The sequence below is a fragment of the Falco peregrinus genome, chromosome 2, assembly GCF_023634155.1.
Source record: "Falco peregrinus isolate bFalPer1 chromosome 2, bFalPer1.pri, whole genome shotgun sequence".
NCBI lineage: Eukaryota > Metazoa > Chordata > Aves > Falconiformes > Falconidae > Falco > Falco peregrinus.
Window position 1 is genome coordinate 25,559,408 of NC_073722.1, and position 14,036 is coordinate 25,573,443.

Here is a 14,036-nt window from a genome sequence, read left to right on the forward strand (position 1 = left end):
TCTCTGCAGTTCTTATCACCACCATTTATGTAAAGAGACATTGAAACTAGCAGGACAGGTCCATCCCCAGTCTGATCACTAGCTAATCTAATTGTATGTTTCGACCACGGTGGAATTAAGTCCAGTGGGAATAGTTAACAGGCCTTGCAGCTGGTTGGGAGACAGCACAGGGAGCAAACAAATACAGCAGTAAACGAGAGCAAAACTATCTAATGCTTAAATGCACTGTAAGGAGAAAGGGAAAGGCACATGTGGCTGCCGATGCTCAAAAGTAGTTCAGTTTAAAGCTTACAGAAGACATCATCATGGCAAAATTAGATTTAGGCAAGTCTCACCTCACACGAGCATTAGAGGACCTAACAACTAAAATGGTCTAGTCACTATAGAAAACCAATACCATAAAGTCCAGATTTAAGTTCACTTTTTCTTTAATAGATTATAGGCACCATGCTTAAAGACTCCCATTGCATAGTGCCTGAACAAGAAACCTTGTCGCAGAATTTTCAAGGGCTGAGAAATACCAGCCTATATCCATGCACACAGTGGGAGCTCGATACTTAAATTCTTCGGCTATTTGTAATAATCCCAATCTTGTGACTGTACTACCTGTGAGTAAGGATGGTAGCATACCTATTTACCTACTTTGTTCTAAATCCCAACACAGAAAGCCTGGGCATCAAGGATGGTAGTGTACCAATTTACCTACTTTGTTCTAAATCCCAACACAGAAAGCCTGGGCATCAAGTTACACTACTTTCTATTATTATTCCCCTGCTGACTTTAAAAGCCATGTATCTCTCAATCCTGTTTGTCACAAGAGCTCCAAAATACCCTTGGCAAAGCAAATACCCATCACTTCTCTTTGCACTGGAAAAAAAAAAATAATAATTAAGACCCGTTAGCTGACAATGCTGCTATTGTACCACCTTCTGCTTAGTAAGTGGCCACAAGGTACTCTTCTTCTGTTTCATGTCAAGAAGTGAGCGTAGTCACACTAGGAAGAGAGACTTGCCTAACTCACTAAATTGGGCTGAAGTCATCTAATGTCTCTGTGATGAAGGTTTGCAAACAGCAAAGCTGTCCGTTAATGTAGAACTTCTTTACGTCACTGAACAAGCAGCAAAGCACTCCAGGCCACCTGTGTTGTTTTTTCTACCTGTAGTTTGCACAGCTCCTGCCTTTAAAAAAAAAAAAAAAAAAAAGTACTGCCTCAAAACCAAAGTACACTTACCAATAAATCTATCTGCAACTCTTGCTGCATCAGAAAACATGGCAAAAGTCATCTAGAATATCGTTCAGGGGCCTGCATGCTTCTGTCCTCATTTTTGGATTTTGCACAGAAAAGAGATGGTGGAGAGGCAACACTTGTGAGCTGCTCACTCACAGTTCCTCGTTGGTGTGCAATGTTCAGCAAACAGCAAGTCACACTGAAAATAAGAACCAGGCCTTGTTGTATGGAAGTAAGCCCCCCCCAGTCACACAGTATTTCGGCTCTTGTTCTACTGTTGCTTCTCATCCTTGCTCTTTTCCAGACAAATCTGCCCCAGGACAGAATGCAAGAGTGGAGCTCATTTAAACTACTCCTTCCAACATTTTTATGTTAAACACACATTTAAGTGTATGACGTGACTTCAAAAAGTCTTTCTTTCCTGGCCTTCCTCAAATTATCATGATTAAGGAATCATTTATTTTTAAAAAAAGGTGTAAAGGAGGTTAAGCAACTGCTGCAGTCTATATTGGCAAAAAATGCAAAAACTGAACCAGCACCCCTATGTACTCATGTGATGACAGCCCCAGTACATGGTGTTTTATTACTTTCATCTGCTACCCTAGACTAGTTTTAGACAATTTTACGTGCATATTAAAATATACTTTATTAAAACAGGACAAGAAAATTAAATGAATGAGGACTAAGTGGACATACCTATTTTTATTACCAAAAAATGAAATAGATGCATTTACTGTATTGTTTTTTCTTTTAAAATTTTTTCTTTTATTCACTCATCAAGAGCCAATAAGTTATATAAATCATAGTAGTTTTCATTTCCTTACTGAAGTAGTCTACAAGATTTTTACTTATTGTTATCACGCTGACTCGGTAGCACATTTGAACTCTAGAAAGAGTGTATTGGTCTCTGTTTTTCCATAAAGATTCTTCTTAAAAATGCTACCTTTCTTGCGCAGGTTTCCGTGAAACCTCTTCGACGTTACCAGCATAGCGTTGCGGTTCCCCCCGGGAGGTTCCGAATGCAGCCATATCAGGTGTCAAGGCACTCGACGCTGTGCAGGTCCGTTCGCACCTAGAGAGCCAGCCCACGAGGCTGGCAGTGGCCACCACACACTGCAGCCACCCCAACCCTTCTACCTCACCACGGCTCTTTAAAGGAAGCCACGAATTATACTGAAGCTCCATGCTGAAGGCAGGGGCAATGATTCCATTTGACAGATGTTAAACCAAATACTTTCGTATTTAATTATGTTAAAGAGTTCCAGAAGGTTAAAACCGTAGACAAATGCACAGAACTTCTGTCAATGACAATGAACTGAGGCAGCAACATTGTCATCCCCATGCTTTAAACTGTGTCTAAAGCAACTTCTAAACAAGTACAATTTGGGCTACTCATGTAGAACTTAAACAGTGATTTTTTGTTTGCTTTACCTAGTATGAAGGGGTTTCGAACACTTCAGTAACTTATAACTAGTCCCACGGTTGCCATTTTCCCATCTGCTCCTCATCAGCAGATATTTTGCTTTGTACACCAATAATACATTATTTTTTCTGCCAACAATGCAATCTAGTTTTCATGGTAACACTCAAAAGCATTCTAGTCTTGCTCCTCTTCATCCCCATCCTCATCTTCATCTCCTTGATCTCCAGATTCTATATCATCCTCATCTTCAATCTGAAATTAGGAAAGATCTGTTGTGAGCAGTAACATCCCTTAAATCTGATCCAGCCTTCTCAAGGAAAGACAAATGCTGACAGAGTGAAAATATGCTTAAAACTAACCAAATGTTATCACACTGTAACAATTAGTGCTTAATAAGGGCAACAGTCATCTTGTAATGTCACACAGTTTTTAACTTCTCTGCTAAGGTCGGCTGACAACTGGGGACAACCGCCTCCACTCAGCACCATCGGTTCTGCCCCATACATTCGAGGAAGCAACTTTATATACGCTTCATTTTCCCATACAGGTGCATGAATTAAACCCCACATTCTTCACCAAATAGGCTGGGGAGGAAAATGTGTCTGTCCAGTGCTTTGCAGTGCCACAAGTGAAACTGCTAACGTCTTCTAGGGTACTCTTTTTAAGTCATTTAAAAGTCAACAGACTCAAAGATTCCGTGGCTGCACCTAGAGGATCTACACTTGCCACACATGCCATTCAACAGAAGTAATGCCTCTGCCCACCGCAGACTCTTTAAAACCCAATTCCTGCAGCTGAAGCTAAACCACATGACTGCCAAATACCAAAACGTACCCTTCCTTTCAGAAGGATGGCATAAATGACAGAATTGACAGTCTCCCAATTGGAAGCCCAGGCTCTAGCCTGGTGTTGATCCACAGTATCTGCAGCACAACAACTAGTTCCATCCACCTTACAGACACATCCCCAGCTCCGAGTCACAAGGATTCTTGAAAGAAACCTCCTGGAAGACAAGGCTCCCAGAAACTGCCCCAACAGTCTGCAGTGCTGCTTAAGAAGCAAACTAAAGCTTTCTGGTTCTCACTTGTATTATCTGTGGAACGATCCCTTAGGATTGTAACACAGCCGTCATCCGCTTTCTAGTTGGCAACCAGGACAAACTGCAGCAAGGCCAGGTATTGTTCCAGACATACACATGACAAGTAGTTTTCCTCACAGGAGTTTGGTGGGTACCTCTCAACATCCCTAAGCCAAACACTTCCTTCAAGAGGCAGTTACCATCTTTTATTGATGGCTGCCAATACAAGTTGAGAAGGCAACTCCGGTAGATTCGACAGCCCTCTATCTATAGAAAGAGGCCTCAGCAGACTTACTGGATCACGTACTGCTGTACTCAGACCTGACTCGGACCAAAGAACTCACTGGACCCATTGTTCTGCTTACCGGTACACCAAGATCCTTCAATTTGACCTTCAGTGCAGATAGTTTCTGATCCTGGTCAGCCAAGAGCACCAGAAGATCATCCTGCTCTTTCTTTGATTCTGCAACTTCTTGTTGAAGTTTACTTTTCTCATCTTGCAAGATAGCAACCGTACTACTGGATGAATCCAGGTGCTGTTTTAGTGATTCTTTTTCCTCAGAAAGGGCTTTGACTTCACTCTGGCAACAGGAAAAATCCCACGCAGAGTTACACCATAAGCACAGGACCAGCTGAAGCCCCATTTCCTACAAACACATGCCACATGCTACCTGTAAGAGCTCCAACGCCACTAAGGGCCTGGTGGCCTTGCTCCCACATACTTCCTTACCCAAACTCCCCTTATTACCCACTAGGAGCAAGGTAGGCAGGAGTCTTAACAGTGGCTACTTTCTTCCCAGGCAAACTGGACTGCCCGTGTCAGAATAAAGCTATTGCCTAGACTGTGCTTACCAGCTCTTTGAAGGCAGACAAGGTCTACATTTCCCAAGTGAAAAATGAAGGAGGAGACTCATCTGGCTTCCCCTACAGAGCCTGAAAAACTTCAGATGCTGAGGAAATAAACCACTTCCACCCAAAGTCTTTCCTGTTGTAGAAGTCCTCCTAACTAAAGGCCGAGTATCAAGCAACTTGGTTTGATGTTCATACACTACCAACCTTCAATTCTTTTATTTCTTGCTCAAGTCTTCCCTCCAATTCAGAGTTGTTTGCTGCTGTTGCACCGCTGCCTCCTAACACAGGATCTGCAGTTGCGTTCTGTGGACAAGAAATTTATTATCAGAGCATCGCATGCCTTGCACACAAAGACAGCAAGCTAAGATGTTATACAGTCAGTCACAGAATTTAAAAGCCTATTTTCTTCTTACAGCATAGCCAAGGTGTGGTAGTTACATACATCCTGCAAGGCATCAGGAAAGATCTGTGCTTCCTGGAGTCTCCATAAACACATAGGCACGTGCGCACAAAAAGGAGCCTTATTTCATCAAAATGCACTCTATAGAAGCTGTGAGGTTTTTTCTAGGCAGACCCTGTCTATTACAGGCCACCAGCCTTCACCGAGATGCTTCTTGAGTGCCAAAGATGATAGTTTTTTTATCAGGCTAAACATCCAGCTCTTGTATGGGACTAGTAAAACTAGCAATAGTTTAGTCTCAGACAGCCCTTTCCAAAGTTTTTCTTTACAAAATGCGGCAGCTGACTTTCAGCTAAAACTGCAACACGGCATGAATTCAAGACAGTTACTTCTGCGGTTATGCCACAATTAAGCCAAAGCTGTAGGAAAGGCAGGCAGTGTGGAGGATGGCAGTGAGGTGGTCTGACAACTGGTGACAGCACGGAGCACGTGAATGTGCCTCTGCATCCTGAGCACACAAGGCCAACGCATGCAACGGCATCCTGTATCGGAGCAGCTGAGACTTTCGACATTGGAAGTGTTAAAAGCTGCCTTCTCTCAGATCATCTGCACATTAAACACCTGGTATTTTGCCCACACCAGTCCTCTCAGAATACCAGAATTAGAACTTGGTGCATAAGTCAGAACCAACCAGCCAGAACCAAGAGTTTAAGCAAGTCCAGCTACCACAGACCAGCTACCCTGTTTTCATTACAAGCAGACTTGTCAAGCAGGGCAGGCAGGAGCTACCCTCGTTCTGTTTGAGCACTGAACATGACGCGTTGTCATCATGTCAATCATGTGACCCACACTCCTGCAGCTTTATCTGTTAGCTCTGCCGTGGAAAAGTCTAACATTTTCATGCAACTCATTTGAGTTCTCTAGCTCAACATTCACTTTCGAATGATAGTTTTGAGGACACAATCACATCTATTTAGCTATTCTATAAGGCTTTATTAGGTAATTTTTCAATACATAGCTAAAAAAAAAAAGAAGCTCTGAGGCATTCAGAGGTCTGTACAGGCAGATGCACCCACCATTCGCCATTGAAATAAATGTATGTCAACTTCCAAATTAGTATCATCAACTTTGTAAGAATAAGGATCCCTCCAACATACATGACACCATGCCTGTGTCACACGAGACTCTTCCTTTTGATTAGGGTATAAGCTTAAAACACTGCATAGCTGGTATTTCTTTGTTTAAAAATACCAAGGACCCATGGTCGCATGGTACACTGACTTACCTGGAATTCCCATCTTCCCTCATGAAAGATGTTGTCAAGTTAACACAGTACTTCATTTAAAACACTGTTGGAATCAATTGCTAATATACATTCTTAAAACAAGACTGGTTTAGGACAATAGCTACAGACAGCATAAGCAGGAAACAAGCCTTCAAAATTTAGTCCCCAAAGAGAAAATAAGGAACTTTCTCACTGGTACCATTACTTGTAGCTTTTGATTTTCAATCTGAAGCTTGGAGATTTCTGCAGACTGTAGTTTTATCTGACTCCTGAGCATTTCTAATTCCTTTAGGAAAAAAAGACAAAACATACTTTTAAGTTAATTCGGTAAAGCAAGGTAGTTAAGTCTTAAGTTGAATGCTACCAGACTAACAGCTTAATACTAGCACACATGAGAGAAAAGCTGTATCCTTCAAGAAGGGCACAGGAACCATTTCTCTGGAAGAGAAAACTAGCCAGAAACACACACCATTTCCCACCCTGCTCTTACGGACCCTCTTCTGTGGCATGCCCAACCAAGGCTCCTGTCCAAGCCTCACTCCTGTTTCTAAAGGTGTTTCACACCACTAGCGCTTCCATTAGCATCCTCTACGCACTACTGTTCTTGGCACAGAAACCCACGGTGACTTATTAATCCAGAGATTATTAGCTCTCCAATCAGAACCTTTGCTAGGTATTTTTTGAGCAACAGCTACCCTAAATTACTGAATCCACAGATATTTAAACACTTGATCTATACTGTACATCTAATACCTGGAAGATTTCATATCAACATTTAAAGATACACTTTACAATGGATAAATAGATTTTTCAGGTCTGAAGAGTCAGTTGAAGTGTCTTCTGCTGGTTCAAACCTGCTTAGCAAAACCAGCTGATTCATTTTTGGATGCACCATCTTGATGCGCCAAGTAGTACCATCATCACATAAAGGGACACCATTAAAAACATCAACATGCTCAGGAATCAACGCTCCTCCCTGAAGTTGGGCAAAGCTCCCTTCCCATCCCGAGCTACTACTGTTCACCGCAGCTTGGCTGAAATAACACAGGTTCACCTTCTGTAGTTCATTATTGTGCTCCAAGCCACCAGATTTGCTGGTCTGTGAAGACTGCTCCATTGTTCCCATTTCCAGCTGTGAAGACTTCTGTAATAACAACAGGAAAATCAGCCATAGAACTAGACAGACTACATACAGTCATGTTGTTAGAACACAAAGCAAACCATGTGCTTGCATGATCAAAGTTCCCAGCAGAGAAGGTGCAAATGGGCTAAGATATGCACAGCACAAAGCTCTGATTAAATGAGAACAGCTGGATGGTCCCCTCTAAGCTGGATGCAAGTGTCTTTCACCAATTCAAATACAGAGGACGCGCACAAAATAAAAGCAGCATGCACCATCCTGCGTTGTGACAAGCAAGCCACTAAATGTGTGTCTTAGGCATTACCCTCACTAAGCTCCTAGGAGACACCAATCATTTTTTTCTCCCCAAAACATGAGGGGGAAAAAAAAAAAATTAAAAAAAAGACTGATTCTACAGTAAAACAGGTCAGTGGCACAAATTTCTCTTGGGAATAGTGTGAAACAGAAAAGGCTCTGCTCAAGCCATCTCCCACCATATTTCCTATTATCATCATTCTACCGGTTACTTGACTACTGTCACAATGAGGATTTACACAGCTTAAAACAAATTACATCTGAAAACAGGAATTGGAAGCTGCATCAAGTTCTGCCCAGATAGTGCTTACCAATTTTTCAATCACTGAATCCTTTTCCCTTAACTGCCCTTGCAGCAGTTCATGCTTGTTTTTCCATTCTTCCAACTCCTCTTTCAATTTGCTCACTTCTTCTGTCTGAATACCATTCATCTGAAATGTATCACTGTGGGAATTATGATGCTGATTGTCCTTTCCTGAAAGACAGAGTTCATAAACAAAGGTCATAAACACCAACATTATTTTGAAGTTAGCTTCACACACACCAATTGAAGTATTTATTGGCTGTTCTCCTCCCACCCCACAGGGCAACACAAGCCATTTAACTCAAGAATGAAAGCAGAGTATTTAAGAATTCTCTACCAAAAGCTGAATAAAGAGCTCTAATTTGCCATCCCTTCAAGCATGTACTCATGACTGCACCTGCATGCTGCTTCAGTTGTTCAGTTCATCCAGAGTAAGTTCATAGACAAGTCATTCTATAGAGGAAGGACAATTGTTTCCTTATGTATTTTTAATCATAAATAATCCTGAAGGCAGAATTACTTTTTGAAGTCATGTCATATCCAGTTTATCAGGCATCTTGACCTGGGAATATCTTGAATATACTGCCCTGATTTAAGCATTCAGTTAGCAGTCTCTCCAGTGACAGTAACAGGCCTCATCTTGCACATCTGCTGTACCACTATTCTTCCCCAATTCACGCTTTCATTCACAGACCTGAACTTCAGCACACACCATGGCCCATCTGTTCATGTTCCGAGTGTTCTGCACAGGCAACAACTGTTTTGGATTAACTTAAGAAACAAAGGTGTAGAAATCCTTTACCAGCAGCTCTCTGGAAGCCCACAGTTCCTACAGCAAGCTTCAGCTCTTACACCTCTCCCCAGGCACACCTGCAGGAAAGTAGCTAGGGTGGCAAGGAAGGGCTTGGCTTGCCATTGTGAGCAACCAAAGTGATACCTAGATCAGGTCAGAAGCTATTGCTAATCCCAGTATTTCCACACATCCATCTAAGTGAACTGTCTGGTTTACAGTGGTCTTCTTCAGGTGCTTGTTTGCCCCAAGACCAGGCCTATGTGGTAGACAGGTCCTAGCTCAAGCGCTCAAACAGATCTTGCAGAAAACAGTACCATTATTTCAAGAGACCCAAAACTTAAGCAAAAAGCAAGAACAAATTGTATCTCATTCACATTTTCAAGTTGTCTTCTCAGTACTCGCTGTGCTTCATTCTGTAAGTTTAAAGGCACTTAAACTAAAACCTAGTACTTCTAGATAATGAAGCAAATCTGATGCTTAAACAAAATCATTTGCAATGCTGAACATCAACTTGGGGAAAAAAAAAAAAAAAAAGAGTATTTTATCTCTACGAATAGTTTTCATATGCTGCAGAACATATAACAGCATGCCTGAAGTGACAGAAGGTTGTCTGCTGGGGCTGTAGCTTGCCATAAATCACACAAGATCTTTGCACTAACAAGATTATTTTTTATTATTCTTTCTACAGCCTACCTAGCTGTACTTTAAGGAGATTGTACTGGTCCTTATGCTGTTGGATCTGCGACACTTGCTGTGTAACTGTTGCTTGGAGCTGTTCATTTTGAGATGTTAAGGTGTTAACGCGTTGTTTTAATTCTTCAAGCTCCTGGTCCTGTGAAAGGAATAAAAAAGGCACTTAAGAGTAACAACACTTTTGAGTACAATGCTGTTGGGAAGGCAAATAAAGACAGAAAAACTTTTAACTCCACCATTACACACTGTTGCCTAGTGACACTGTTAGTGATACATGTGACAGATGAGCAGAAAAGCCTCATGCAAACCTGGATAGCTATTCCTAGGAAAAAAGCCTGGGAAAGACAGAAGCAGCCTGTCACACCAGACCAACGCCTTCCAAGTATTTTGGAAGAGACCTCCAGCATCCCCACACCAGAGACAGCGGGGCGGGGGAAGGAAATTATGAAATCTGACAATTGTACTTTTTCTCCACCGCACTGAAGCCTGCACACGCTTGATCCACATCAAGAGTCTTTAAAGAAGTTGTGGTAATTGCAGTCACCCCATGTTCAATAAAGCCTCACTGGTGGCTCAAAAGTGCCCCTTAATTCCACATGTACCACTATACTCTGCATCCATTCCAGATCCCTGAACTCTATTATAAACACCTGCTCCAGTTCCCTGTTAGCTATTTAAGTTAATTAACTTTGCTCCTCTACTTCTCAATCTAAGCTGTGGCAACAAAACAAATGAACTACTGTTGGACAAAAATTTTGAGAGTCCAACCACAGGCAGGTATACTCAGCCTTCACTGAAAAACTTAATTTCTTCATTCAGCCACACTTCATCTGTCATCTTCGCAAAGGTGAGAGCACAGAAGTAAGAACTGTATCTCTTTCTGAAGGGCTATAAGACCTCCACTTACTCATTTGGAAAGGAACACTTAAACACAGGAAAGAGCAGATGTGCTCCCAGGCAAAGAATTAAACTTAACCAGTATTCTAAACACTGGTATTTCAGTTGAACCAGAACTTGGATTAAGTGTTTTTAGAAGTGCTTCTGCATTGCTATTTTCTTGTTACTTGTTTTGGAACATCAGGTATCAAACCGCACTGCAGCACCTCCGAAAGCCAGAACAAACAACTTCTAGAGGCACACATACAGTGTAACTCCCTCTTACCTGCTCTCTAATGACTTTTTTGTAGTGAGTCACGATGTTGTCATGCTGTTCCAATGTCTTCTTGACCTCCTCCTCCTTTTTATCTTCCTCACTTGACTTGTAAATAGCTTTACTTATGACACCTGTCAAAAACAGTTTCTGTTAACCAAAGCCCAGTTCACGTATCCTCAAAACAGTCTCACAGCCTCACTCAGTTTAACTGCGTTCATGGTCTTAGAAACTCAACCTGCACTTTAAAAAATAATAAATACAAGTGTCACAAACAGGCTTAAGAAAATAGGAAACAGTGGGGTTTTAATAGCAAGGTTTGCACAGTTACTGCTTTACTGTTTCAGAAAAGCAAATGGGTGTTTTGAGTCCTTCCTATCAGAGAGGGTGCATTTGGCTTGCATTATGGCTCCACTCCACTACAACTGTTACCCAAGTGGCTGTGCAAGTAAGCGAAGGACTTACGACTACAAGGGCAACATGCAGAGGAAACATGATTGGGCAAAACTGCCTTTAGTGTTGCTGCTTCAAGGTGTTTTCCAACTCTAGACTGATTTAAGCCAGGCAATATTAAGAAACAGGACATTAGATGTTACAGGTGACAATCTGTCTCTCTTGTGAGGGACAAAAACCACAAAAGAATGTGCCTATCGTTTTCTAACAAGCCAGGAAATTCAGCATTCATAGTTTTTCTTAATGACTCAAAGAGCAAATATCTGGTTTGCATACTTCCACGAATCAAGCTCCTGTGACCATCACAACGTGCTCAATACTTCAGTCTCTTTGTAAGCACAGGTAAATACACATCTCGGCAACTCAGAGCATGTACTAACAATCACTTCACCCAAGAACAGTTACCCAGTTTAGTACAAGCCCTGATTTTGGGCTTGTACTGGGAGTATTTTTCCTAAATACCTGAACAGCGAGCTTCGGTATATTATTACTTACAGCTATTACTGTAACATTGTTTTTCAGAATACTCCATTTTAGTATCATCACACTGCTTTCAAGAGGGTTACATTCACCACGTTTAGTAGTTCAGTCATCAGTTCATCACGAAAACTACAGAAGCGAGCCCAACATTCTCACCTTCCAATTCCTTTACAAGCTTGGTAAATTCATGATCAAACATCATGTGGTCTGGACTAGAGAAACTAGGCTGGGGTTTCTGAGCAGCTCTAGAATAAAGTTCGTGTTTGCTAATGAAGCCAAGCTTCTCAATGAAGTTCTCCCTGCCAATCCTCTTCTCAATCAGCTGTTTCAGCTTCTCTCTAAAAGGAAGAAACAAATTAATCTCAGTGCCATGCTCGGAAAGAAATAAACCCATCCCTCCCCTCAAGGTGGTTTTTGCAGTTATAACTTTGATTATCTGTCTCAAGTCTTAACCGCACTAGATGCTTTGCATTCAAGATGGGATTTTTCGGTGGCCGCTGACATCTGTTCTCAGCCCAGGAATACACAGGTCAGGAGGACCTATGCAAAGTAACTGCCTGCTTTGCCTAGCTAGAGGTGGGTCAGTCATTTTGCATCCCATAAGGAACACGCATAGGAAACATTCAACCAAATTTCTCAACTGCACCACCTCAGTTAAAAGCCTCTTAAACCACCATCTGCCATTCACAAAGCCTTTCCCTACAGTCCTCTTATTACTTCTACATCATACTTACTTCCTATAATTTTCAAGGGAATTGTCATTGTAGTAGATGGAAATGCCAAGCAAAAGTGCACACAGGCCTTGGACGAGCTGCTCCTCTTCTCCAAGGTTTTCGGCTATCTGCCCTGTGAGCTAGAGCTCTTGTTAAGGATATTTTGAGATACTTCATAAGCACAATACATGTAACATACTTCTCCCTGTATAAATACCCAGTTAAAATTATTTTCACATGTAAAACCAAGCTTGATTAGGAAGCAGGCAGAACAGCTGATGAAATCCTTGCAAAAGCTGGCTTCTATTCTGAAGGACTCTGGTAATCTGTGGTTTCCATGAAATTTCTTTTCCCGGTAACTGCTTAACCTAAGAGATTTAGTTGTTGCAAAACAGACTTCCAGTTTGGATCAGGAGACAGTTTAGCTTTATGTACTTCAATCAGATTTTTTCCTGGAAAGCTAGCATAGAAGTAAGCTCCAACAGTAGAAGGAAGCATTCTTTCTACCTCTGGGGTATAAGAGTAAGTCACACTAAAAACATCAACAGGCTTGTCGTAATAAAAACCCCACACTTTGCTAGCAGAATGCTGGCAGCTTTCCACTGTACTTAAAATTTACATCTGCATCTTATAGACAGGTCAGCGTATGCAGAGCACTGTCAACAACAGGCTGGTTACAGCTCTTGCCCCAGCGCATTTTCTTTTATGTCATATGGTATCACTGCAAACTCATCTAGATAAACATTTAAGTGGAATGTGAATAATCCAAATAACTTCTATGCAAGTGGTTCTACTCTGCAAGCAGGTCAAGGATACGAAAGGTATATTGGCTGGGTTGTGAAGGAAGTGCGTGACAGCAATTGAGCAGTTGCTTAGCCAAGTGCAAAGCAACATCAGTAGTCCAACCCTGGTCTGTACTTTGCTTCCCTTTGAAAAGAATAAAACCACCCATTGTTATCTTTCCACAGTGGAGGACTAAAACACCAAAAAAATCAGTACTGATTCAGAACTCCCCCGCTTCCACCACAACATTTTAAAAAACACAAGTCATGTCTTTCAAAAAACCCATTCGTTAGTGATACTGAACACAGCTTTAGTGCTTTGATGAAACAACTATTAAATCAGTCACATTTGACTGTTCTCAGAGCAAAACAACAAGCAACACAGATGTGAAATAGGACTCAATGCAAATTAACATCAATATAAAATCATAACAAATTAGTTCTGCATTTATAATTAATACTAGGGTAACATGAAGGAACATACACACAACCCCTGTAAAGAATGAACACGGTGTAAATTAAGTGAGCTAAGGATTCCCTGTAATAAGACTTCCCCTGCTGACTAAAAATAGCCATGTGTCCTAATAGTATTTTCTAAGTAAAGATAGAGAATACCAGAGTGGCTTTTGGTTTGGACAATACACACGTTAAGCCAGCAAGAAGAATGCCAACTGCAGTATTTGTTTTCGCTAGCTAGGGAAAATTACGTTTTCATCTGAAAATTGACTGCCTCTTTAATTCTGTCTACCTTATCTCTGCTGCACTTATCATGGGCACAGCAGCATTAAGACAGCCATACCTCTCTTCCAATAGTCAATATTCAGAAAGCAACCAAGAAAAATGTTCCCTGCATGGAAAACTAAGCTTCACACAGCACCAAGTACATCGTGTGAAGCAACTGGAAGCTCAAGGCAAGTCTTGAAGGCAAGATAAGGCATATAGAACTACTGGGATATCTTCAAAAGAG

General features: G+C 41.5%; 1 protein-coding gene across 2 annotated transcripts in view; it reads right to left on the reverse strand.

Annotated features, from left to right (window-relative positions):
* Positions 1–2,449: 2,449 nt before the first annotated feature.
* Positions 2,450–14,036, reverse strand: part of USO1 (USO1 vesicle transport factor) — a 37,045-nt gene continuing 25,458 nt past the window's right edge. For both annotated transcript variants that reach the window (XM_055795303.1, XM_055795301.1), the window contains 11 exons: positions 13,104–13,214; positions 12,309–12,427; positions 11,731–11,912; positions 10,654–10,775; positions 9,492–9,630; positions 8,013–8,176; positions 7,321–7,410; positions 6,466–6,552; positions 4,786–4,884; positions 4,095–4,310; positions 2,450–2,903 (listed from right to left, as the gene is read on the reverse strand). In XM_055795303.1, the coding sequence (XP_055651278.1) occupies positions 2,826–2,903; positions 4,095–4,310; positions 4,786–4,884; positions 6,466–6,552; positions 7,321–7,410; positions 8,013–8,176; positions 9,492–9,630; positions 10,654–10,775; positions 11,731–11,912; positions 12,309–12,427; positions 13,104–13,214 (1,407 nt within the window). In that variant the 3' untranslated portion in view covers positions 2,450–2,825. The remainder of the gene's footprint in view (positions 2,904–4,094; positions 4,311–4,785; positions 4,885–6,465; positions 6,553–7,320; positions 7,411–8,012; positions 8,177–9,491; positions 9,631–10,653; positions 10,776–11,730; positions 11,913–12,308; positions 12,428–13,103; positions 13,215–14,036) is intronic.